Raw genomic sequence first — 21,090 nt, forward strand, 5'->3', positions numbered from 1 at the left:
TGCTCCAGCAGGGACAGGAGAGCAGGCTGTGACTTGAGGCATACGAGGAACAGGGACACTGAGTGTGGAAAAGGCCTGCATTTCAGTGGAAATTCTAAGGGCTTTCATTCTTCAGTTCCCCCAGAGAAGCAAGGAGGGGGCTCTCCCCAGTGGCTCCTGGGACCCACATTCTGGGTCACTGCCCCTGGATTAACGACGACATTCCCTTAAGGCTTGGTACAGTTCTCCTGTTTTGTGTCTGTGCAGCAGACACAGGCTACTGGGGTTATCTACTGGGACCTGTGTCCGCCTGTGCCCACTGAGGCCATTGCCACTGCGGCCTCGTGAGCTCTTCCACAGCCTCGGGTATGGGCAGCGGGTTCTGGGCAGGTGGCCACACAGGTCAAATGACAGCGACATCCACAGCATCGAACCCGCCCTGAGCCAGAGGCTGGCTACCCTGCGGCCGCTTCTCCCGGCTGCGGCACCCCCACACACCTCCCCGCGGGGCACGTACCTCACGCAGTCATGCAGCAGGTCCTGGCAGATGATGCACGTGAGCGTCTCCTCCATCTTGTCTGGTTTCACAGCCTCGGACCGGACACTTCCCAGGGCGGCGTGAGTGTCTCTACACTGGTCTGCGGCCAGCAACTGCAGGGTCACGTCAGGCCCCCCATCTGTGAAAGAAAGGGGTGCGTTCTGACCACCGCAGCCAAGCGGGGAAGCAGCAGACGCTGGCTCTTCTAGTTCCACGAACACCTCAACCTACGGACGGAAGACACAGCTCCCACCAGTGTTTGTGTTTCTTTTCTTTTCTTTTTTAAAGATTTTATTTATTTATTTGACAGAGAGAGAGATCACAAGTAAGCAGAGAGGCAGGCAGAGAGAGAGGGGGAAGCAGGCTCCCCGCCGAGCAGAGAGCCCGATGCGGGCTTGATCCCAGGACACTGGGATCATGACCCGAGCCGAAGGCAGAGGCTTAACCCACTGAGCCACCCAGGCGCCCCAGTGTTTGTATTTCAAAGGGCGTTCTGAAGGAGGCCGAAAAGCAGCTTCAAATTCCAATACACTTAAGTTTCATAAGAAACTTAAATGTAATCACATAAAAAGGGGGCACTCGGGATACATGCTTAAAGGCCATTTGTCACTCAGTATTTGTATGTAATGTCATTTTTGTTTAAACAAAAAACGTGACTTGTGTACACACTGGGAAGTACGCGCTCCGATGTGACCAGGAGCTGCGAATCTTTTCTGTTCTGCTGTTCCACAGTGCTCGTGTGCTGCTAACCACAGCTTAATTTTTTATTTTTAATTAAAGAAATACTTGCACACTATTTACAAAGTCAAACATTTACAAGAAACCAGAAGCAGCAGCCCTCTGCCGTGGTCTAACCTCCACTGAGTTAACGACTTTCGTGTTTTTAAGCTACTTTTGCTGGTACAGACCTTCGTGTTTCTTAACTATATAATACCATGCCTGGGTTCGATTTTTTTTTTTTTTAAGATTTATTTGGCGGGGGGGAGATGAGGGTGTAGGGGCAGAGGGAAGAGAAGCAGATACCCCGCTGAACAAGGAGCCTGACTGGGACTAGATCCTAGGACCCTGGGATCATGGGATCATGATCTGAGTCAAAGGCAGACACTTCACTAAGTCACTCAGGTACCCCCCAAAGTGGCCTCATTTTTATACTGGCTTATTATTTTATGCACTATTGCTGATTTTTTCTACACTCTCCCCAAGCCAGTCAATTCAATTTTCCACCCAATATGCAAAATATTCTAGTTTCCTCCCCCAAGGTCCTCCTCCCTCCCAGAGCCCCCTGGTCTCACTGCTCCCATCCTCAGGCGGTCTCAAGCCGGCAGTGCAGCCATTGTCCCACTACACATTCCCAAAATTTCTATAGTCTTTTTAACTTTGTCTTTTTAAGAGCAGATTTTTCTCTAAATCACCTTTACAAGAAGGTTAAAGCTATCGCTTAAAGGCAACAATTTTTCCTTTTAAAGTTCATTTACTTTTTAGTAAGCTCTACACCCAATGTGGGCCTGGAATCCTTAACTCCAAGATCGAGAGTCACAGGCTCCCCAAATGAGCCACCCAGGCTCCTCCAAAGGCAACATATTCTTAAAAAATGATTGTCAAACGTGGACAGAATGGCAACTCAGAACGCACTGCTTCCAGACCACGAGCATAACCTGACAGTAAACACAGTTCAATCCGATGATGACAAAAGGAAAGAAAGAAAAGGTTCAGATTTCCATTCCAAACAAGCTGAGGCACCACAGGTGTCTGCCTGAGACATATCCTCAAACTTCTGGAGAAGGGGAGGCCCTATCGGAAGCAGCTTGAACAGTCCCGCTGGGACCCCGGTACTCCCACAAGGGCCAAGACACACAGAACCCCAGGACTCTGACCTCCTTTCATTCTCTTCCTGCTGGGCTCCAGGTCGTCCTGACCCCGGGGCTCTGACAGAGAGAAGGTAGCCCCCTCTCCGTCTGGGAGAGCTGAAGGAAAGGTAGGGATTTCATCACCCGCCACAGATGTACCACACTCTTTCGGGGAAACGCCTGCGTCTCCGGAGCCTGTGAGGACGACAAACAAGAGAGGTTCTGATTCATCCGCCCCGGAAGGAGAGAGCCTGGCAGGTAAAGCATCACGGGTTTGAGTCAGGCTTAGGTAATCCAAGATGCCATATTCTCAGTAACACACACTCACTAGAAATACGGAGCTGCGTCTCTTAAACACAACTGTGCCCGCTGCTGTGCTGGATGGACCTGGAGCGAGCAACGTGCTCGCGTGGAAACAAAGGCAGACGTGTTTGTGGTTGGGATCGGCCTGGAACGTTTAGTCTCACACGGGGCCAATCCGCATGCGAAGTAACGCTGAACACTCACCGTGCTGTAACTCATGTTAGCGCAGCTACACACTGTCCTCTCAGAAGAGGGATGCACTTTGGATGGCAGGGACACGAAGGCCAGACAGAGCAGAGGGACAGTGCGGCGAGAAAGGAAGGGAGCAGGAGTACCTCCCAGGGCAGTACCCATCTGCGCAAGCCAGAAGCCAGAAGCGCTGATTGAAACGAGCCAGCAGAAGGGTAAGGAGACTTTTTTTTTTGTAAAGATTTTATTTATTTACTTGACAGAGATCACAAGTAGGCAGAGAGGCAGGCAGAGAGAGAGGGGGAAGCAGGCTCCCTGCTGAGCAGAGAGCCCGATGCGGGGCTCGATCCCAGGATCCTGAGACCATGACCTGAGCCGAAGGCAGCAGCTCAACCCACTGAGCCACCCAGACACCCCATAAGGAGACTTTCTAATAACCATCATCTAGATAAAGACCTGTTTTTATAATATCATCCACTACAATACAGGCGTAGTCGGTAATATTCAAGTGATTAGTGCTGTTATTTTGAAAAAGAAACTGCCCTATGGCCACCAAAGGAAAAAGGTTAAAACTGTTTGGGGAGCAAATGAGCTTGTATATGGAGGGAAGAGAAGAGACAGCGTCAAGGGCCGGCTCCTGGCTCTGGTTCTCACTCCCACTACGGCGGGGGGCGGGGCTCTCCTGAGCTCCGCCGAGCTTCTCCCTCCAGAACACAGACCATGATGACGGTGTCCCTCCAGGAGACCCACGGGGAGGGTTAACTCAAAACTTGTAAGAGCACCTGGCACCCAGCGCACACTCAGCAGGCTGTGTACCTTATTAGTATGTATACACTCAGACACACAGGAAAATGCCCCCAGCTTCACACAATTGGAGCTAAGCTTTCCATCTGAACAATCTGCTTATAGCAAAATTTTTTATGATTTTTTTTTAATCGCACAATATATAAATGCACTGCCCTTTTGCCCTTTTATGGTAAAATTAACAGTTGTATGTGCACGCGCACACACACACATCACATTTTGTTTCCAGGTCTTGGCCTTCGTGAATAATGCTGCCGGAACAAGGACGTGCAGGCGTCTCCTGCAGAGAGTGATTTCACTTCCTCTGGATATACACCGAGAAGCGAGGTTACTGCGTCAGACACAGTTCTCTTTTTCGCTGTCTGAGGAGCGGCCGCAGCAGCCTGCACTCCCACCGACACCATGGGAGGGCTCCCCTCGCTACGCGTCCTCACAAACTCTTGTCATCCCTTGTCTCTTTGACGCTGGCCATTCTAAGAGGTGTGAGGTAATACCGCATTGCGGTTTCCTTTAATGAAATTAGAACATTATCAAAATAAACTGTCAAATCCCAACCACTCATATTATGCACGTATTAAGTATATAGATGGAATAAAAAAAATTCCTATTGGTAAAGCAGGTTTTCTTTATAGGTCAGAGTTATTCTGTGCTTCAATTCTGAAAAGCTATAACAATAACCACAAAACACACAGCTTGGGACCAGAGACAAAGCATATTTTTACACAGGCAAACAGCTGGAGATTAGCACTCAATCCAGAAGGCCCACAGCCTTCCATCTTATCTGCGCTCATACGCAACACTCCCTGGGGTACACTCAAGGTCAGTGAATGTCACTTCTACTCCTCCTGGGGTGGCCCTCACAAGGGGAAACCCTCGGGTGGGAGGAACCAGCAGCGGGGCAGCCCATGACCTAACCGTGTCGTGCCTCTGTGGTTAAAGGAACCCAGGGGATACTCTAAAGGGCACGCGAGCCTACAGAACTTGGAGAACTTCAACCATCCGGGCAGTTTTTCAGTATCTGGCATGTTTTTATCTAGGTAGTGTGATCGCCTTTTCTTTTACTCAGGAGTTTGAGGTATGATGCTGAAAGAGCGGTAAGTCGAAGGCGTCTGAGAAGCTGGGACTCCAGTTCAGCAGTACCAGGGGACAGGCTGGAGGGCCTCTTGCGGTCACGGGTCTGGTCTCTGCTGCTGGTTGTCTCCTGGAGGTGGTGGGTGAGACTCAGATACAGGGCTCACCAGCCACTACCGTTGTGTAAGCAAGCATGCCTGGTAAGTACCGCAAAGTCCTTTATGGACGCGCCGAAGTCCCCGTAACACGAAAGTGTTGGTGCTCAGCCGGGTGCCACTGACCCGGGGAGAGAGTGTGGTGTGCTGTGTGAGCCCGCTGCTGCTGGGGACTTGGCTGGGCAGCGGAAGCTCTGGGTAAGGATGGCGGAGAGAGCTACAAAGCCTTAATGAGGGCAGCCAGTAGGAGTGTGGCATTCCCTACGCTAAAAAGAACAATGGTACTGGCAAGTGAAAACCAAGTTCGCAAAAATGGAAACAGGTTCACGTAATGCGGGAGAAGTAAGGCTTCTGGTCTCAAGGAAGCATACAGAGTCCCTGCGTTTACTGCCTCTTCTTCCCCAAATCCCACCAGAACAGATGAGAAAATAAGGACCACCTCGGAGCAGAACAGCTAAGTTGGCCAAGGAGATGGAGGAGACGGAGGGGAAGGAGGAGACGGAGGAGACCTCTGGGGACAAGTCCTCTGCTGCTGAGCCCGCAACCGAGTTCTTTTTAGAAAGACCTTGCTAGTTCCTGCCTCTGAATGTGTCTGCGACAGCTAGAACTCGGGCTTCTTGCAAGCAAGCAGAAGATTAAAAGAAGACAAAGAGCCGAAACGCCACGGACAGGAAGTGCCCAGTAACATCATGAGCTGGTGAGCGAGGGCGAGGCTGCGAGTCTCCAGACTCTGCTCTGGGAACCATGTCTTCTACTATTCACAGCCAAACACACCCTCGCGGAGATTTAAGAGGGTCTCCGTGCACTACAATGTTAAGAATAAGAGAGGGAGGGGTCCCTGGGGGGCTCAGTCGGTTAATCGTCTGCTTTCGGCTCAAGTCACGATCTCGGGGTCCTGGGATCGAGGCCCCCCTACCGAGGCTCCCTGCTCAGTGGGGAGCCTGCCTCTCCCTCTGCCCCCTCCCCCATGGCTTGTACTCACTTGCTGTCTCTCTCTCAAATAAATTAAATCTTAAAAAACAAGAATAAGAAAAGCATTCTAGGGATAAATTCGAGTTCCCAAAACAAGGTGAAGAAGGCTTACTTCACTGAAGAACATCAAAGAGCTTAATGAACAGGGTGAACCCCCACTGTCCTGGGTATTGTAAAAATGTCAATTCTCTCCAATCAAAAAAATCTCGGGGCGCCTGGGTGGCTCAGTGGGTTAAGCCTCTGCCTTCGGCTCAGGTCATGATCCCAGGGTCCTGGGATCGAGCCCCGCATCGGGCTCTCTGCTCAGCAGGGAGCCTGTTTCCCCCCCCCCCCGCCTGCTGATCTCCCTACCTGTGATCTCTCTCTGTCAAATAAATAAATAAAAATCTTAAAAAAAAAAAAAAAATCTCAAAAAGGCTTTTTTTTTTTTTTTAAACTTAAGATAAACCTAAAGAGAACCTGGAAAAAATATACAGAAGAACAGCTAAGAAAGTGAACTAAAACATTAACATATTTAGGGGCGCCTGGGGGGCTCAGCTATTGAGCCTCTGCCTTTGGCTCAGGTCATGACCCCAGGGTCCTGGGATCAAGCCCCGCATTGGGCTCCCTGCTCAATGAGGAATCGGCTTCTCCCCTTCCTGCCCCCCCCGGCTTGTGCTGGCTCTCCCTCTCAAATAAATAAAATCTTCTAAAACAATTAACATATATAGTGCGATCCAATTCACAGATCATACATATGTGTACACGCTACACCCTAACAGTTATCTACAAAGAAATGTTCAAGTCCCATGGCACCCAGGGCGTCTGAATCTTCTCTAGTGACCAGGGAGGAAGGTAAAGAATTAGTGCCATAAAGACCAGTACATGTAAAAGTGGTTTTAAATTACATGTTATTCCAGGAGCGGCTGGGTGGCTCAGTTGGTAAAGCGTCTGCCTTCAGCTCAGGTCACCATCCTGGAGGCCTGGGATCAAGTCCCGAGTTGGCCTCTCCGCTTGGCAGAGAGTCTGCTTCTCCCTCTGCCTCTCCCCCTGCTGGTGTGTGTTCGTGCACTCTCTCTCAAATAAATAAATAAAATCTTCAAAAAATAAATAAGTAAATTATATGTTCCTCTGGGTGAGCTTTGGAAACATTATGCTCGGTGAAAGCAGCAGACACGAAAGGCCACAGACTGCATGACTCCACTTGTATGAAACGTCCAGAAGAGGCAAGTCCACACAGACAGAAAGCAGATTAGTTGGGGGAGGGGCAGTGACTGCTGGTGGGTGTGGGGTCTCCTTTTGGGGTGACGAAAATGTTCTGGAATGATATAGTGGTGTGAACGCACAACACTATGAATGCAGTAAAAACCACAGACGTGTACACTTGAGCCGGGTGACTGCCACGGCCTGCGAATTACATCCCTGCACAAGGACAAAACACACCATGCTATTGCACCGCCCGACTCTCTGCATTTCTGCCGCAGATGGAACACGACACCGTCGACTACGGCAGCGATCTTGCTGCTGACAGCCTAACGCCTGATGCCGCCTCTGGCTTCCCCAGTGGCTTCTATGTCTGTCTCCGTCCATAATAACACGGGTCACAATCAGTGACCAAAGAGGCATGCGGCGACCGCCCTGAGATTCCCCTCTCACCAGAGCTGGAGGAAGGCGCTCGCCCTGCAGAGGCGGGCTCCATGGAAGAGGTAGAAGCCGTGGGGAAGAGGTCTGATGTCGACGTCGATGGCTGTGGTTCCTCAAAGCACGCCTGAGTGGTGGGCGATGACGGCAGGACCTGGGGGTCATCACCTTGCCCTGCACCTGAGGTATCTTTGGTCACGTGGAACACATTCTCTTTATTAGCTTCTGCAAACACGAAAGGAACAGAAAGAGCATACGGTCAGGGTTCAGGGGGAGCACCACGGCTTCAGCCAAGACGTTCCAACAGATGAAAAGGCTTTCCTAGTAAGAACCAACAGCCCTGGGGCACCTGGGTGGCTCAGTGGGTTAAGCCTCTGCCTTCGGCTCGGGTCATGATCTCAGGGTCCTGGGATCGAGCCCCGCATCAGGCTCTCTGCTCAGCAGGGAGCCTGCTTTCCCCTCTCTCTCTGCCTGCCGCTCTGCCTACGTGTGATCTCTCTCTCTGTCAAATAAATAAATAAATCTTTAAAAAAAAAAAAAAGAACCAACAGCCCTTACTACGCACCCACGTTGTTACAGCCTCACTTACCAAAGGAGTCTTGCGTGACGCCTTGCCTCTCACTTAAAGATTCGTAGAGGTATGCCACATCTAAAAGGAAATCAGCAGTCAGAACGGAGTCCCCAGGACCATCAGAAGCCCCCTTCCCCTTTCTGTTCCTTTCTGTCACTTCAGTCCCTCGGTCCTTGCTGACGATGTTGACTTACCAGCTGGTAACAACATTAACTAGTTCAAGAGATTTCAAAACAAGTGACCCAAGATAACTTAACCGACTTTAAAATAAATAAGGCTCGGAATAAAAGGTCTGCAGGCATGAGGCAGACTAGGGGAGGCAGAGTGACGAGCAGGGGGTGACCGGTGCTTTGCCTGTCGCTTCAAGCCACCAGCAGGAGCAGACACGGGACCTGCCACGTGGCCAGGGGCTGGTTTTGACAACACGGAAGACAACCTGAGAATATCTGCCTCCCTCTTCCAGTTCGTGGTAACCTTTGAAAGACTCCTTCTCAACTCTCCTTGACCTGTATCATTCCTCCGCAAACGGATATTCAGATCTGGAAAAGCCCGAATGGGATCCAGTCGGATGTCTGTTGTCTGCTATAAGGTCTTCAAAAGCAGATGACCTCTGGCCTCCAGCTCCTATTCTAGGTCTGACTCCCCACAACTCAGGTTTCCTCCGCTATGTCACCCGGCCCATCCCCGCTCACTTCCCCTGGCCCTGCTGAGATGCACGGCTGTGGCCAGAGTGGGATTTCGGAAGAATGGCTCGGGCTCAGACTGCAGGGTCAACACTCCCATTCTCAACAGACATGACTCACGCCGAGAGTCTACATCAACAGCAGAGAAAATGTAGCTAACACTAACATTCCTAAGGGAAACAGCTGCTTCAGCACACTTCCTTTCAATGACACTTCCCAGCGGCGGCAGGACCTCCCCGCCACGAACCACCCCTGTGTCCACCCTGTCCAATCCCTCTCTCTTACTGTGTTCTGGCTCATTCTTCCTATACACCAAGTAGATGACATCCCCCGTCTGCAAAAGGCAGGTCTGCTTCTTAACAACCTTCAGCTTGTTAATCACTGTTCCATTGGTGCTGCAAAGACAACAAAATTGCAATTTAGCCTACTTAAAATAACTCCGGGGACGCCTGGGTGGCTCAGTGGTTAAGCCTCTGCCTTCGGCTCGGGTTATAATCTCAGGGTCCCAGGATCGAGTCCTGCATCAGGCTTTCTGCTCAGTGGGGAGCCTGCTTCCCTCTCCCTCTGCCTGCCTCTCTGCCTACTTGTGATCTCTGTCAAATAAATGAATAAAATCTTTAAAAAAAAAAAAATAACTCCGGAGTGAAAATTTTCTTTCTCTACTACCACTAGGGAAACAAATCAGTATCACTGCTTTGAAAATGATAAAACACTCCTAAGCACAACGTAAATATTTAAGGAGCCATATATGCTAGTGCCACACCGCAGTTCTCCCGAGGAAAAGCTTGCCAGCTACCCCTTGTTGACAGCCAAACTAGTCACCAATCTCATCGACGTGTCTGCTTTTCCCCACGCCACATTCTCCCCCATTTGCCTCCTGGTGGAGCCCTGGAATTCTCCTAGCAGCTCTGATTTCCAGCTTCAGTCTCGCTTCTGCACTCTGCTCTGCCCACAGATCCACCCCTCCCTCCAGAAGTTTCAACCAGGTCAGCTCATTCCAGTCAGCACTGACGCCTCTTAAGAGACGGGTTCCAGGGCGCCTGGGTGGCTCAGTGGGTTAAGCCTCTCCCTTCGGCTAGGTCATGATCTCAGGGTCCTGGGATCAAGCCCCGCATCGGGCTCTCTGCTCAGTGGGGAGCCTGCTTCCCCCTCTTTCTTTCTTTGCCTGCCTCTCTGCGTGCTTGTGATCTCTGCCTGTCAAATAAATAAATGAAATCTTTGAAAAAAAAAAAGAGAGAGACGGGTTCCAACGAGCGCCTGGGTGACTCAGACAGTTAAACGTCCTGCTCTTTGATATCGGCTCAGGTCTTTTCTTTTCTTTTTAATATTTTATTTATTCATTTGAGAGAGAGAGAGACAGAGCAGGAGCAGAGAGGCAGGCAGAGGGAGAGGAAGAAACGGACTCCCCACTGAGCTGGAAGCCCGCCGTGGGGCTCAATCCCAGAACCCTGGGATCATGACCGGAGCCGAAGGCAGACACTTAACCATCTGAGCCATCCAGGAGCCCCTCGGCTCAGGTCTTGATCGTGAGTTCAGGCCCCACACTGGGCCCCACACTGGGAGTGGGGCCTACTTTAAAAGAAGAGAAAGACAGGTTTCCAGCAGAAGCAAATCAGTGCCGACTACGGGCTGAAGGTGGCGTTGTCCCTCGTGGGGAGGTCACTCCGGTCAATCAGGGAGCACAGGTGGAAGAGGGACAGGCTGCCAAGAGGACAGACAGGAGTCTAAGTCAGCCAGGACAGGACGGAACAGCACTTCCCTGAGGGAGTCCTGAGTAGAAACCTGACGGACAGTCGTGACCGGACGAAGCACGCGCCGCAGCACAGGAACGTCAACGCGGCGAGTGGACCGACCCGACCGCAGGCGCTCAGACCACCCGAGCTTGACTCCGCAGCTTCACTCCTAAGGCCTCCAGGGGTGAAAAGCCTTACTTCCACATCTGAGCAGATGCCCACCACTTTACTGTTCTGTAAAGGGCCACAAAGTAAATATTCCCACAGTCTCTGTCCCGACCACTCCGCTCTGCCTGTCACAGGGAAGCGGCCAGTGCCCCAGCGCGGCTTCACTCCCAGCAGCTGGTGGTGCTCCCCAGTATAGCCAGGTCTCTGCCGCCGGGGGTCTCCCCACAATCCATTCTCACGCCCTTTCTAACCAAAAAAGTCTGACTTTACTCTTCTGCTTAAACCCCAGTCACTTCTCCCTGCTCTCAGGCTAAAGTCCAAACTCGCTAGCGTGGACACCAGGGCTTTCCCGCTCCAGTCCACTGCCCGGCTTTGCACCTGTCACTCACTCTGCGTGCACAGGACCTGCTTGTGCCCAGGGCCTCTGCACCTGCACCTCCTCCGGCCCAGAACACCCTCTCCCCTCCGGCCACCGCAGCCAGGGAACATGGCGGTGCCTGGAAGCTGGAAAACACAGGAAAAGGATTCTCTCCTAGAGCCCCCAGAAGGAGCCAGCCCTGATGACACCTTGATTCTAGTCCAATGAGACCTGACTTCGACTCTGTATCTTCGACACTATGAGATCGCAGCTCTGTGAAAGCCAGTAAGTTTGCAGCGAGTTGTTACAAAACTGTCCCACAGCCAGTCCCAGAGAGCCCCACCCTGCCGCAGGACCGCTCCAGAACCAGTGCTACGCACGCAGCTCTCCATCAGGCTAAGAAATAAAGAACTCAAACTGCTACCTACTAGAAGAGGGGAAAGGAGCATCATTTCTTCCTAATAAACTAATTCCTCGTCTTCTAGCCCTACAACTGTAACCGCCAATCTCCTAACACTTGACCTTTTCAAAAATAAGAATCCGTCTGGTGGAAAAGGCATACTTCAACAGGCTGCCGGAGGCCACCTGCCACTTTGCCACTCGCACCAGGCTGAAGGCAGCCACATTCTGACACCGCGTTCCTTCCTACGCATGTGCCCCAAGCAAATAATCAGACATGAATGCAAAGAGTTTTGGAAGACAATAACTGCAGCGTCATTTATAGTAAGAAAAAGTCAAAAATAGTAACTCTCTACCAGTAAAGGAGCTGACGGATAATTACACAATCACAGTGAGGCGGATAATTACACAATCACAGTGAGGACCCAAAGATGGGTCTGGGTGCACTGACATAAGCGCCCCATAAATGAAAGTGAAAAAGGAGACAAAATGTATCTAGCAAAACCACATTAATACAAAATAAATACATATTTCTAACAGGTGAGTGGGATTAACTTGAATAGGTTATCACTGCCTTTTAAGTCTTTCTTTCAGAAATATTTTTGCTTTAATTTGAACACATTCAAGAAGGCTCACAGACACCGAAGTGTTATTGGAAACAGGAAAATACATTTTCTAAGAATCTGACGGCCTACCAAACTACTGTGTCATAGAAAACAAGCCCTTGTTTCTTCTCTGTAGTCAATGGATTCCAGAGGAAACAGAAGTTCAGAACGAAGGGCACCGGGCTGTTTCAGTCGGAAGAATGTGGGCCTCTTGATCTCAGGGGTTGTGAGTTTGTGCCCCACGATGGGTGTGGAGATTACATAAAAACAAAAACAAGAAATCTTTTTAAGAAAAGTTCAGAAGGCGCTTACCTGGTATCTTCCAGTGACACCTGACCAGATTTTTCATCCACTATGATTTTACAGTGATCTCCGGACACCAGTTTATTGCCGGGGAACGAAAGGTCACAACCTAAAACAGAGAAAGGATACACACTGGATATGACCGTGGGGACCGTGCATAATACTACCCTTTGTTATCAAAGATCGTGCTTGAAAATCAGGACCCGGGCTGTATGCGCCATAGGAGACAACACCTAATAAAACAAGAAAGGAAGCAATTTTTTTGAGATTTATTTATTTATTTTAAATATTTTATTTATTTATTTGACAGACATAGATCACAAGTAGGCAGAGAGGCAGGCAGAGAGAAAGGAAGGGAAGCAGGCTCCCTGCTGAGCAGAGAGCCCCACGCGGGGCTCGATCCCAGGACCCTGGGATCATGACCGGAGCCGAAGGCAGAGGCCCTAACCCACTGAGCCACCCAGGCGCCCCATTGAGATTTATTAATTTAAAATTTTTTTTTTTTTATTTTGAGAGAGTGGGGTAAGGGGCAGAGGGAGAAAGCGTCTCAAGCAGACTCACCGCTGAGCTCAGAGACCGATGCAGGGCTCGATCCCAGAACTGAGATCATGACCTGAGCCAAAATTAAGAGTTAGATGCTTAACTGACTGAGCCACCCAGATGCCCCGATAGGAAGCAGTTTTTTAAAAAAGCATTTAAGTATTAATCCAAAGCAAAGGGAGAGGGGCTGTGTCTTGAACCTTTCTGACTCCCCATTACCTAAAGGATACGCACCCCATCAACAGTTCTGGCTATACACCAAGAGCTTCTTGGTGACAATTTCACAATAGGCACATCTATGCAGCCAGAGTGATAAAAAGAGAAGTTTAAAACTAAGGGCTTTAGTTAAGTAATTCTTCAATATCTTCACTTAGTCCTTAATTTCTCAGTGTAATCTAAGGTTTCATAAATCATCACAAAACTGAAGCAATAATCAAGAGTCACAGAAAACGTGACTGAGCAAATTACAGACAGAGGTACATGTTTGAGAAAATTTAAAACAGAAGGGGGAATGCATCTACAGCTGAACATGATCATTATACCCTCATTAAATGCAGGGGTGATATCATCAAATATTTTGTTCTCTCCTTAAACCAAAGAAATAAAATCTTTAAAGAACTTTTTACTGTCGAATCATTAATGTGCTTATAATAAGTTTATGCTATAGCTACTAAGGCTTATAGCTTTACTTTTAATAACCAAACATGGGGGGCGCCTGGGTGGCTCAGTGGGTTAAGCCTCTGTCTTCGGCTCAGGTCATGATCCCAGGGTCCTGGGATCGAGCCCCGCAGCAGAGAGCCCGCTTCCCCCTCTCTCTGCCTGCCTCTCCACCTACTTGTGATCTCTGCCTGTTAAATAAATAAATAAAATCTTAAAAAAAAAAAAAAAAGAAAGAAAGAAAGAAAAAAAACCAAACATGGGAAGCAATACACGTGTCCATCAGCCGGAGAATTAAAAAACAAACTGTGGTACACCCAAACACTGGAAGACTACACAGCACCAAAAAGATACACATTACGGGGGCGCCTGGGTGGCTTGATGGGTTAAGTGAACAACTCATGGTACCAGCTCAGGTATTGATCTCAGGGTTGCGAGTTCAAGCCCTGTGTTGAGCTTCAATCTGGGTGTGGAGCCTACACAAAGGGAAGGAAAGGAATTACTGAAACACACAACAGCCTGAAATGGGTTATGTCAAAGGACAGAAGCCATACACAGACTGGGTGGAATACTGTGTGACTCCACTTAGATCCAAGATTCTGGAAAAGGCAGAATGACAGGGATAGAAATTAGATGGATAGTGGCCAGAGCTGGGCTTGAGAGCAGGTGGCTGATCCAAAGGACCACTAGGGAACTTTCTAGGGTGATGGAAATGTTCTGCCTCTTAACGGCAGTGGTGATTCCATTTCTCAAAACTCACCGAGCGCCCAGAAGGGGTGAATTTTACCGTGGAACTGTATCTCCATGAACCCGAAGCATTAGACATCTTACTCCACATTATACATCAGGGGAAGTGCTTCATTTACCCACGGCACATTTCAGCTGCGCTCACCATCTTCCCAGCATGCGGAGTATAACCAGCAGGACAGTCTGCCGGCAGCTGCCGACCCAACACCAGTCACCATGCCACTGGGATGGGTTTTTAACAAGCTTCTCTATACCAGAACATCAGCTTTCTAATGTAGATCCAAGATACTCTGTGCTAAGTTCTATTCTTGGCATTTGCCCTGCTTACCATTCAGTGGGTTAAATTCCTCGGGAGGCTGGCTGGCGCACACTTCGGCCACGCCCCCAGCACGGAAGCTCTTGGAAGGTGAGGTCTTCCATCTCCCTTCCCACACACACCAACTCAGCTCTCCCTTTCTCTTCGAAATAATGCCTTACATAGACCACGTGTGTGTTTTAAAAGAAATGTAATCAAGTCCTACAATTCTTAGGTAATGTGTCTTTCCCAAAATTCCTCTTAAAGGTCTGAACCCAGTGTTACTGCAGCCAGGGCTTGGGAGGAGTCAATAAAGGTTAAATGAGACCACTGGCTGGGGCCCTAATCTGATAGGGCGGGTGCCCTCAGGAGAGGAGGAAGACACACCAAAACTTTGTCTCACAGGAGAAGGCTGGCAAGGCAGCTGTCTGTAATCCAGAAGAGGCCTCTCACCAAGAAACAAATCGACTAGCACCTTAATCTTGGACTTCTCAGACTTAAGAACTGTGAAAAACAAATGTCTATTGCTTAAGCTTCCTGGTCTATGGCATTTTGTTACAACAGCCTGAGCAGGCTAACACAGCAACTTCTGCTTCCGATGGAGAGGTTAATACCTTCACCAAAAGGAATTCTCCTGAGATTTACCCAACAGCCTGTTTTTGCTCCTTGTATTAACATGCAAAATGATGTTACAATACTGTGTTACAATAACAATGGCTAACATTAAGAGCTAACTCTCAGGGGCGCCTGGGTGGCTCAGTGGGTTAAGCCTCCGCCTTCAGCTGGGGTCATGATCCCAGGGTCCTGGGATTGGGCTCTCTGCTCAGCGGGGAGCCCGCTTCCCTTCCTCTCTCTCTGCCTGCCTCTCTGCCTACTTGTGATCTCTGTCTGTCAACTAACTAACTAACTAACTAGCTAACTCTCAGCCAGGCTCCTTTTAAGGATTTCGCAGGTAAGATGTGCATTACTCTTCAGTGAAGTAGGTACAAAGGTATGGAAAGTGAAGTCCGTAGCCCAAAGCAAGTTATGAGGCAGTGCCAGGTTGGAAACACCGGGCTCTGCTCTTCACCAAATTCCCATACATTAAAGACAACTAATGCATTTTTCAGAAGTTTCTAATGGCTGGTAAAAACATTCAACGTTGTAAAAAAAAGTTAACTTGACACTGAGATTTAAGACTACCAAACCAAACCAACCAACCAACCAACCAAACAAAAAACAAAAACAGGTGCAGGTACATCATAAATGGTAAAATAACCCAAAAAATTGTGTTTACTTTATTATCCTTATTTTTATCATAGTACTTAGCCTTTATTTTTTTAGTTTTTAAAATTCCAGTATAGTTAACATATAAAAAATACTTGTTTTTAAATAATACTTTTCACATCCTTTCCTTTTAAAGATATAAAGTAAGAAACAAAACAATAGACTCTTACATGTAAAGAACGGATGGTTGGGGGGGGTTGGGGGAAGAGTGAATTAGGTGAACAGAATTCCAGTGTCCTTCTCATTATGAGCACCCAGTAATGGGCAGAACTGCACAATCACTGTATCACACAGCTGAAACTAAAGAGTGTACGTTGATTAGGCTGGACTTAGAAAACTGTAAAAATATATATAGAGAGAGAAAGAGTCAGAGTGATGATGTAGTAACTTTCAGACAAACTACACTTTTTTGCTGACTTGACCAGCACATTTCTCTCCCTGCAGGGAAGATACCAAGTGCGTCAAACAGCCAGATGGGCACTTAGGAGCTTCGAGGCAGCTGAGCCTGGAGGGTGACACGCTTTGTCTCACCGAGCTGTGAGACTTTGATCACGCCCTGTACTTCCAACCTAGACGTGAGCAGCTCAATTCTAAGAGCGGGGGCTTGAGGTCTTTTCCCATGTAGCCACCACCCGCCTGGGTGCCAGTCGCTCAGCATCTGTCTTCGGCTGGGGGCCCGGTCGCAGTGTCCTAGGATGGAGCCCTGCATGGGGCTCCCTGCTCTACGGGAGCCTGCTTCCCTGCTTGTGCTCCCTCCCTCGATGCTCTCCCTCTGCCAGATAAATAAAATCTTAAGAAACAAATAAAAATAAATGTAGCCGCCTACAGCTACAAATCTCCCTGGGCGCACTGCCTCAGCGGCAGCCCACAAACCGGGGCCTACCATATCCCCGTGTGCACTCATCTCCAGGTATTGTGTAATTTGCCCTGGGACTTCGTTGACCCACTGGCGGCTTAAGAGTGTGCTGCTTAATTTCCACACTGGATTTTCCAGGGCTCCTTCTCCTACTGGCTTTAATTTCATCCCACGGAGGGCGGAAATGCTTTCTGTGGTCATGAACTCGACGACCCCGCGCTCTAGGGGTCCGTGACATCACTGCGCCTGCTTCCTGAAGTTGTAACGACGATTAAATAATCTGCGGGAAACACTCAGCAGTGACTGGGCCGACCAGTAAGCGAATGCACCGCGGCTCTTACACGGGAGCCTATTCCACTGGAAAAACTGGATAGCGCGGCGGGCCCCGCCCAGGGCCCTTCGGCAGCCGGGGGTGCCTCCTGGCCCGGCCCCGGCCCCCCGGCCCAGCCCCCAGCCCTCATCGCCGGCTGCGGTCCCCCAGCCCTCCGTCCCCCGTCCCGGTCCCCCAGCGCTCGGTCCCCGACCCTGGTCCCCCGGCCCCCGCCCTCATCCGCGCGCCCCGGCGTCCGGCCCGCACCTCTCCTCCGCCCGATGGTCCACTCCCGTTTCCTCAGGAGGACGTGCGGCTCGCCCTCTCCGGCGCCCAAGCGGAGGAGCCTCCCCCAGGGCTGCTGCTGCTGCGGCTGCTCGCCTTCCCCGGGCTGCTCCATCGGATTCACATCTGACGAGACCCGGAAACGCCGGGTGAGGCTCTCGGACCGCAGAGGCAGGGGCTGCGGCCCGCCGCTCCGCCCCGCGGCCCTCCCGGCCTCGGCGCCCACGCCACGCCGCCGCCGCCGCCGCCGCGGGCCGGACGCCCGCCTCCTCCGGCGTGGCCGCGTCCCGCCCGCCGACCCACCGCAGCCCCGCGCCGTCCGCTTACCCCCCGCCCCGCGCCGAACCCGGAACCGGCCGCGCCGCCGCGGCCCCCTCCGCTGTCAACAGACATCGCGGATCCCTCAGCTGATCCGCTGGGCGGGGCCAGCAGCGGCCGTGCCCTGCAATTGGCTGGCGGCGGCGCCCACCGAGCGCGGCGGCTAGAGCGGAACTCCGAGCGGCCAGCGAGAGTGGCAGTGTGGGGGCGGGCGGAGTGTGCGCAGACGGTTGGCGGCGGGTCTGGATGCCATTTTTGGTGATGGCCGGGACGACTTCGTCTGCGGAGCTCTCGGCGGTCGGCGCCATGTTAAGTCGGGGCAAAAGAGATGGAGTTACTTGGGGGTTGGGCGTCCGAAATAAATCCTCCAAAGCGTGCTGGAAGTGCAGACGGCTCCAGGGTGCTCGAAGCGACGTTCCGCCGGACAGAAGGCGAGATAACTGCGATAAACCGGCACTTCCGGACGTGCACTACCACCCGCCGGGGAGCGAAGGCCGGGCAGTCGGGTAAAGCGCCGGGAGGGCTGGGCGAGCGAGAGCCCCCGCGTCGGCGGGCGGCCGCGTCCGGCTGGTGGTCTGCGGCTCCGTCGGCGGGGCTGGGCGCGGGGCTCTCCCGGGGCGGCGGCGGAGCAGGCACGCGGCCGGCCGTGCGTCCTTGGGAAGGAGCGCCGCGTCTGGGGACGGGGCGTGAGCGCCTTCGTGTTGTCAGCTTCGCACGGCTGTCCTCATTCCCGTTCTCACGGACACCCCGGGATATTCCCCGGGGAGGTCATCTCCGCCGCCGTCCCGTGGAGCGCCGAGGGCTCACCGGGGCCTCGCCGCGTCGGCTCTGCAGGCGGGCGCTCCGGAGCTGACAGGCAGCCCCGCCAAAGGCCGAGGCCCCGGCTTCCTGGGCGACAGGTATCGGGACCGCGGGGACAGACGCGGTCAGGCCGACGGTACCGGGCCACGTAGCCTTTGCACAGCGCCTGTCTCCTGCAGTCGCAGATTCCAGACACAGGAAAGGCCGGAATTAAAAATTCCTCCTAAGAAATCTGGTGTAGGGACGCCTGGGTGGCTCAGTCGGTTGAGCGGCTACCTTGGGCTCGGGTCCTGATGCCGGAGTGCTGGGATCCAGCCCCATCGGGCTCGCTGTCCGCAGGGAACCGGCTTCTCCCTCTGCTCCTCCCCCGTCAACTCGTGCGTGCGCGCTCTCTAGTAAACAAACTCTTGTACAAAAAATTTGTTTAGATGGAAAACCAGCAAGACGCAGCACTCTGTTGGACTCTGGGTGCTGGAAACAGTGTATACCTGGCTGAGCAGGCCTTTTGTTCAAGAGCACCGCTGTTCTAGCCCCAGCAGCACTGAGCACTCCGCTCTTACCAAGTAGATTCTTGACATTCTGATCTCTCTCTGATCCCAAGAGAGATTTGGTTATGTCACCAGGACTTACTAATTCCTTCAAATGATGTAGTGTGATTCTGCACAGAACGCAGTAAAGTCAATAATGATTGGTCATTACTTGTACTTCTATTTTGAGGATGTAATCCAGGAAAACGAAGAGGGTTTTCATCTTAACTTTACTTGCATCATCGAAGAAACTCTTTTTTTTTTTTTTTTTAAGATTTTATTTGTTGATTTGACAGAAAGAGAGATCACGAGTAGGCAGAGAGGCAGAGAGAGAGGGGGAAGCAGCCTCCCTGCTGAGCAGAGAGCCTGATGCAGGGTTCAATCGGGCACCGCTAGCGAAGAGTCTTACTGAATATATTTCTTTGCTTCACTGAATATATACAAGTAAGTAAAAAAAGTATTCACCATTCAAAAATAAAACTCAGTGGCATCGGGGCACCTGGGTGGCTCAGTCCTTAAGCGTCTGCCTTCGGCTCAGGTCATGATCCTGGGATCAAGCCCCACATGGGGTTCACCACTCTGGGGAAAGCTTGCTTCTCCCTTTCCCACTCCCCCTGCTTGTGTTCCCTCTCTCACTGTTGTCTTTCTGTCAAATAAATAAAATCTTTAAAAAAAAAATAGTGGCATCAGAATCTATCCACCAATGGATGGGACCTTTCCACAGGAAAGACGGTGGGTGGACTGCTTCACAGAGCCAGGAGCAACAGTGACATGTCAGCTAATACCTGGAGAGGGCAAAATGTTCTTCTCAAACCCCACTGATCCCCAGAGGACTTGCCTCAGGACAGCATAACATCATCCAGGCAGGACCTTATTTTAAATACTACGTAAAGTAAAAATTTCTTGTCACCTCGAACATACTTCAGCTTTCAACTGCTAAAATGTTGAGACCAGACTAAAAAACTCGTCATAATAATAGAATGTAATTGCAGTTTGGAAACACCTACAATATTACAGGAAAACGCATCCAGAAAGGTCCAACCTGGAAAATCGTGGATATTCCTCAAACCTTGCAGACTTGGTCATGAGACAGTAAGCTTCCTCTACCCCGTAGCATCCAACCCAAAAAGCAGGGCCACTGGGGTGGAGTGATGGGCTGGTGACAAAGTAAGCACAGCTTCCAAAAGCAAGTGTGCTGCTGCTGAAAAGCACGCTCAAAAAATAAAAACACAGAACCCGCGCAGGTCAGAGCAGGGGCTGACGTCTGAAATAGATGGGCGACGAGGGGTGCCTGGGTGGCTCAGTGGGTTAAAGCCTCTGTCTTCAGCTCAGGTCATGATCCCAGGGTGCTGGGATCGAGCCCTGCATCAGGCTCTCAGCTCAGTCCCCCTCTCTCTCTGCCTGCCTCTCTGCCTACTTGTGATCTGTCAAATAAATAATAAAATCTTAAAAAAAAAAAAAAAAGATGGGAGGTGAGAAATATTTTCCCAATTGCTTTCGTGCTCTGTGCTGACCCTTCATCTGAAGGAATCACCATGGGGGAGTGAGGGGAGAATGAATGAGTGTGTGTAAAACCACAGGAATAGAAGACCCTTTTTCCTGGAGGCAATATTTCACTGAGAATGCGTTCTGAATTTCAGTTAAATGTGCCCTGGTGTTGATCTGGCTAACCAGGACTTCAGGTTCCTTCTTGACGCGTTGTGAAATAAATGCCGCAAGTGTTTGGGGTGTAAAACGATATTTTACTTACCCCATGGCTCAAAGACAGGTCCTTTAATATGGCTGCAGGGATAGACTTGCTAATATCTATATCAGCGTTTTTAAGAAAAAGTGCAGTCAGAGCAACGTGGACAGGTAATTGTTACACCAAAAAGGCACTCAGTGGAGTTAAAATTTACTACTGTTTTTGGACATTACGTAAACTTCATTTTCAAAGAAAAACATTTTCTGAGTTCAAATATTCATTTGATTAGAAAATTTTAAAAGATTTTTTTTTAATTTATTTGACAGATCACAAGTAGGCAGAGGCAGGCAGAGAGAGACAGGAGGAGGAGGCAGGCTCCCTGCTGAGCAGAGAGCCCGATGCGGGACTTGATCCCAGGACCCTGAGATCATGACCTGAGCCGAAGGCAGAGGCTTTAACCACTGAGCCACCCAGGCGCCCCTGATTAGAAAATTTTAGAAACTGAT

At 50.6% G+C, this 21,090-nt stretch overlaps 1 protein-coding gene across 2 annotated transcripts in view; it reads right to left on the minus strand.

The window, feature by feature from the left end:
- Window positions 1–17,598, minus strand: part of CHFR (checkpoint with forkhead and ring finger domains) — a 29,285-nt gene extending 11,687 nt beyond the window's left edge. Inside the window, exons 1-8 of one of the 2 annotated variants that reach the window (XM_032849235.1) lie at window positions 17,582–17,598; window positions 17,237–17,380; window positions 12,308–12,407; window positions 9,018–9,127; window positions 8,068–8,127; window positions 7,494–7,703; window positions 2,392–2,559; window positions 497–656 (exon numbers count right to left, since the gene is read on the minus strand). In XM_032849235.1, coding sequence (XP_032705126.1) covers window positions 497–656; window positions 2,392–2,559; window positions 7,494–7,703; window positions 8,068–8,127; window positions 9,018–9,127; window positions 12,308–12,407; window positions 17,237–17,369 — 941 coding nt within the window. In that variant the 5' untranslated portion in view covers window positions 17,370–17,380; window positions 17,582–17,598. Of the gene's footprint in view, window positions 1–496; window positions 657–2,391; window positions 2,560–7,493; window positions 7,704–8,067; window positions 8,128–9,017; window positions 9,128–12,307; window positions 12,408–17,236; window positions 17,450–17,581 lie in introns of those variants that run through there. The other variant, XM_032849236.1, reaches the window with a different exon arrangement.
- Window positions 17,599–21,090: the final 3,492 nt, after the last annotated feature.

This window comes from Lontra canadensis, unplaced genomic scaffold (assembly GCF_010015895.1).
Source record: "Lontra canadensis isolate GAN:19392208 unplaced genomic scaffold, GSC_riverotter_1.0 scaffold220, whole genome shotgun sequence".
NCBI lineage: Eukaryota > Metazoa > Chordata > Mammalia > Carnivora > Mustelidae > Lontra > Lontra canadensis.